Source organism: Myotis yumanensis, unplaced genomic scaffold, assembly GCF_028538775.1.
Source record: "Myotis yumanensis isolate MYYU_CA2020_CCGP unplaced genomic scaffold, mMyoYum1.0.hap1 SCAF_28, whole genome shotgun sequence".
NCBI lineage: Eukaryota > Metazoa > Chordata > Mammalia > Chiroptera > Vespertilionidae > Myotis > Myotis yumanensis.
Window position 1 is genome coordinate 917378 of NW_027223779.1, and position 2998 is coordinate 920375.

Sequence of the window (2998 nt, forward strand, 5' to 3'; positions counted from 1 at the left end):
AGGTACTCCAGCGGCCTCTATGTCCCGGGACCGGGTCTTGGTGAGATCTCTCCCCTGAAAGCTTGCTTGTGGTCACGGTCGATGACGAAGACAACAAGCCTAGGGCTCAGAAGCTCGGCAGAGTAGACTGGGCTTTTTTTTATAGCTCCAGAGCGTGGTGGGAGGAGCCAAACCAGCCGCCTGCCCGCTCCACCAATCAGCCACTTCCAGGAGTGAAGGCGCCACCAGTCGGGCCTCAAGTTTTAGGAGGGGGGCACATGCCCCAAGCGACGACCCGGCAGGCACGCCCCTTCAGGTGGCATTCACCCAAAGGATCGAAAGGAAAGATTCTGCTGAACGTGGCTGGGCTTGGCATTCATTCCTCGAAGGGAATGGGCTCGGAGAGGGTGGGGTGTGGGTGTGGGTGGGTGGCGGACTGGGGTAGGCCAGAGACGCAGACACACCGAATGAAGCTGGCCTTGGAGGTCATGGGAGGCAAAGGCTGAAGTTGATGTGTATAAACTGTGTATGGTTTTGTATATTAGCGAGCCCCTTGCTTGTCCTTCCCCGCTGAAGTCAAGTCCAGGCACCGGGCTATGGCTGCAGGAGGGCGGCTTGCATTGGCGCTTCTCGACCAGCTCAGGGCGGGACAGCCCCGCCTGAGCCTGGTCATCTGGTGGACAACCGCCTGTCACGCTCCCTCTCTGCATGGCTGGTCAAGCCCCCACCTAGAGACCAAGTCCAGGCCAGGCCACTTGGGCTTGCCTAAGCTTCTGGGCATTGAAAGGCTGGATTGATGTCATTTCTAAAGAGGGTTTTATTTTTTTTAAAGAGTTTATTTCTTTTAAAGAAGGTTTTTATAAGGAGGGTTATTTTTAAGATTTTTGTTTGTTTGTTTGTTTTTTCAACTCCCTCATTGGACAAAGCACCCCGCCAGCTCGCCCTCGGTAAGCAGTGCAAGACGACTTCCTGGCCTAGCTCCATGCAAACACGGACTTGCTGGTGCTTTACCTGGTGGTGACCATTGATCAACAATTCTGCAAAGCAGCCTGCATCAAAAGAGCATCTGTCTTTATTCATTGTTTTCAGATGTGTGGTAAACTCAAAACAGCTATTAGAATCCCTTCTCATGGTCCTCAGCCCCGTGAGTAGGGATTGCATCCCGTTCATTCCTAAAACAGGCATTTCCTGGCCTTGGGAGCAGGCCCCAGAGCGTGCCGCCTGGGGCGGAGCACACGAGGACGTGGTCTTGGGCTGGGAGACGGAGGTAGAATTTGGAGCGGTGAGCTGGGGAAGGGCTCCCACAGGTTGAAGCTCAGGTTGGAATGGGGCCCAGGCGCGTTTCTTTCTGGATTAGGCGTCGGGGCTCGAGGCCATGGCCCTTGGATGCGGCCGTGAGGGATCAGGGGGCTGTCTGACCGGGTTCCAGTGAGCCAGCCTGCAGGGAGCATCAAGGGAGGCTGGAACCAGGCCGACACCTCCTCGTCCTGGTGGGGGGCCTCTATTGGGAGGGCAATGTGTGGGGCTGACGTGCAGAAGAATTCCTGCTGGGTGGTCAGGTCTTCCGCGGGAGCATCATCCAGGAGAGCGCCGGGTTCCAGGCTGATAGGCGAGTGTGCCCCCTCTCCCGAGCCCAAGTGCACCTCAGGGACCAGAGACACTGGTGGGACCAACGTAGGCTCAGGCTTGCCTTGGGGCTCCAGCACTGGGTTGATGCTAGTCAGGGCACAGCCTTCAGCCACGACCAGCACTGAGGTGAGCGTGTCTGCGGCCCAGGGCACCGGGGGGCCTTGCAGGCTGGGCACCATCCCGTCTTCAGGGCCCACGGGCTCCTCAATTCTGCAGCGCTTGGCGGGCCGGGGTCCTCCGGTGGCCGGTTCACACTGGGGCACAGCATGGAAGCTGGGGCTGAGGAGGTGGCTGCCTAACATCCCAGTGGTGCTGCGGGCGGTGCTTCTGGAGAATGGCAGAGGGCGAGTGTCACTCACTATCTGCAACTGGGGTGGGGAGGGGGGGGCGCTTGTTGAAGCATCTGGCGCCCACACCCATCGGGCACGGGGGCGGGGGCAATTCCACTTGATCAGCAGCCTAGCCATGTTCTAGCCAGGTACTCCAGCGGCCTCTATGGCCCGGGACCGGGTCTTGGTGAGATCTCTCCCCTGAAAGCTTGCTTGGTGAACACGGTCAACGAGCAAGACTACAAGCCTAGGGCTGAGAAGCTCGGCAGAGTAGACCCTGCTTTCATTTATAGCTTCCTGGTGCTTTTCCCATCGCATTTCCTGGACTCGGAGGATTCACCCCCTTCTCGCGGGGGCATCATTGAACACCGGGAAGACGCATCAGGTCTTGTTGGGGGGGGTATTTTACTTATTTTATTTTATGTATTATGCTGTATGAAATGATTTATTAAATTCTGCTGCATATACTTTTTATCCCATACTAATAAAATTCTGCACAATATTTCGTGCTTGTGATTGGGTTTCATTTCTGATCATGTCAAATCATGTTTGGCATCATGGTTGTGCCACAAAGCTCAGGTCCCTGAGAGGAGAGTGGAGTCTGATGTTCCTAGAAATGACAGTAGTTTGGGCTCTACCTCTAGGTCCCTGCCTAATTCCTCTCTCACAGTCAAGGTCATCTCCACCCTCAGGGGCACTAAAAGCCCTTAGGAATTCACCCTCCAGAGTTGCCTCTCAGTTGTGGTCCTTCAGCAGCCTCAGTGCCCCTCTCAGAATCCCTCAGTCCATACCCACCCCAACCCCATCTGAGGATCCCTCTCTGACCTTGACGACTTCAGAACATGTCCAGAATCCTACCTCTGCCCCCACCATGCCGTGAAAATGTGAGCTCTCCACAGCTTTGAAAAGAAGGGTGCTAAGGGCTGATAGGAGTGATGAATTTACTCATAGGTCAGCCGTGTCTCCACATTCCTCAGTTCATGTAAGAAAGAAACCAGCTATCAGCCAACATTGTGGAAAGTCACCTGGACTAGATGAATGCCTTAGTAGACACAATGACA

At 55.4% G+C, this 2998-nt stretch overlaps 1 protein-coding gene across 1 annotated transcript; it reads right to left on the reverse strand.

The window, feature by feature from the left end:
* Positions 1-1151: 1151 nt before the first annotated feature.
* LOC139000771 (proline-rich protein 23A-like) lies at positions 1152-1910 on the reverse strand. The gene has a single exon (XM_070402816.1). The coding sequence runs from the start codon at positions 1908-1910 to the stop codon at positions 1152-1154; it is 759 nt and encodes a 252-aa protein (XP_070258917.1).
* Positions 1911-2998: the final 1088 nt, after the last annotated feature.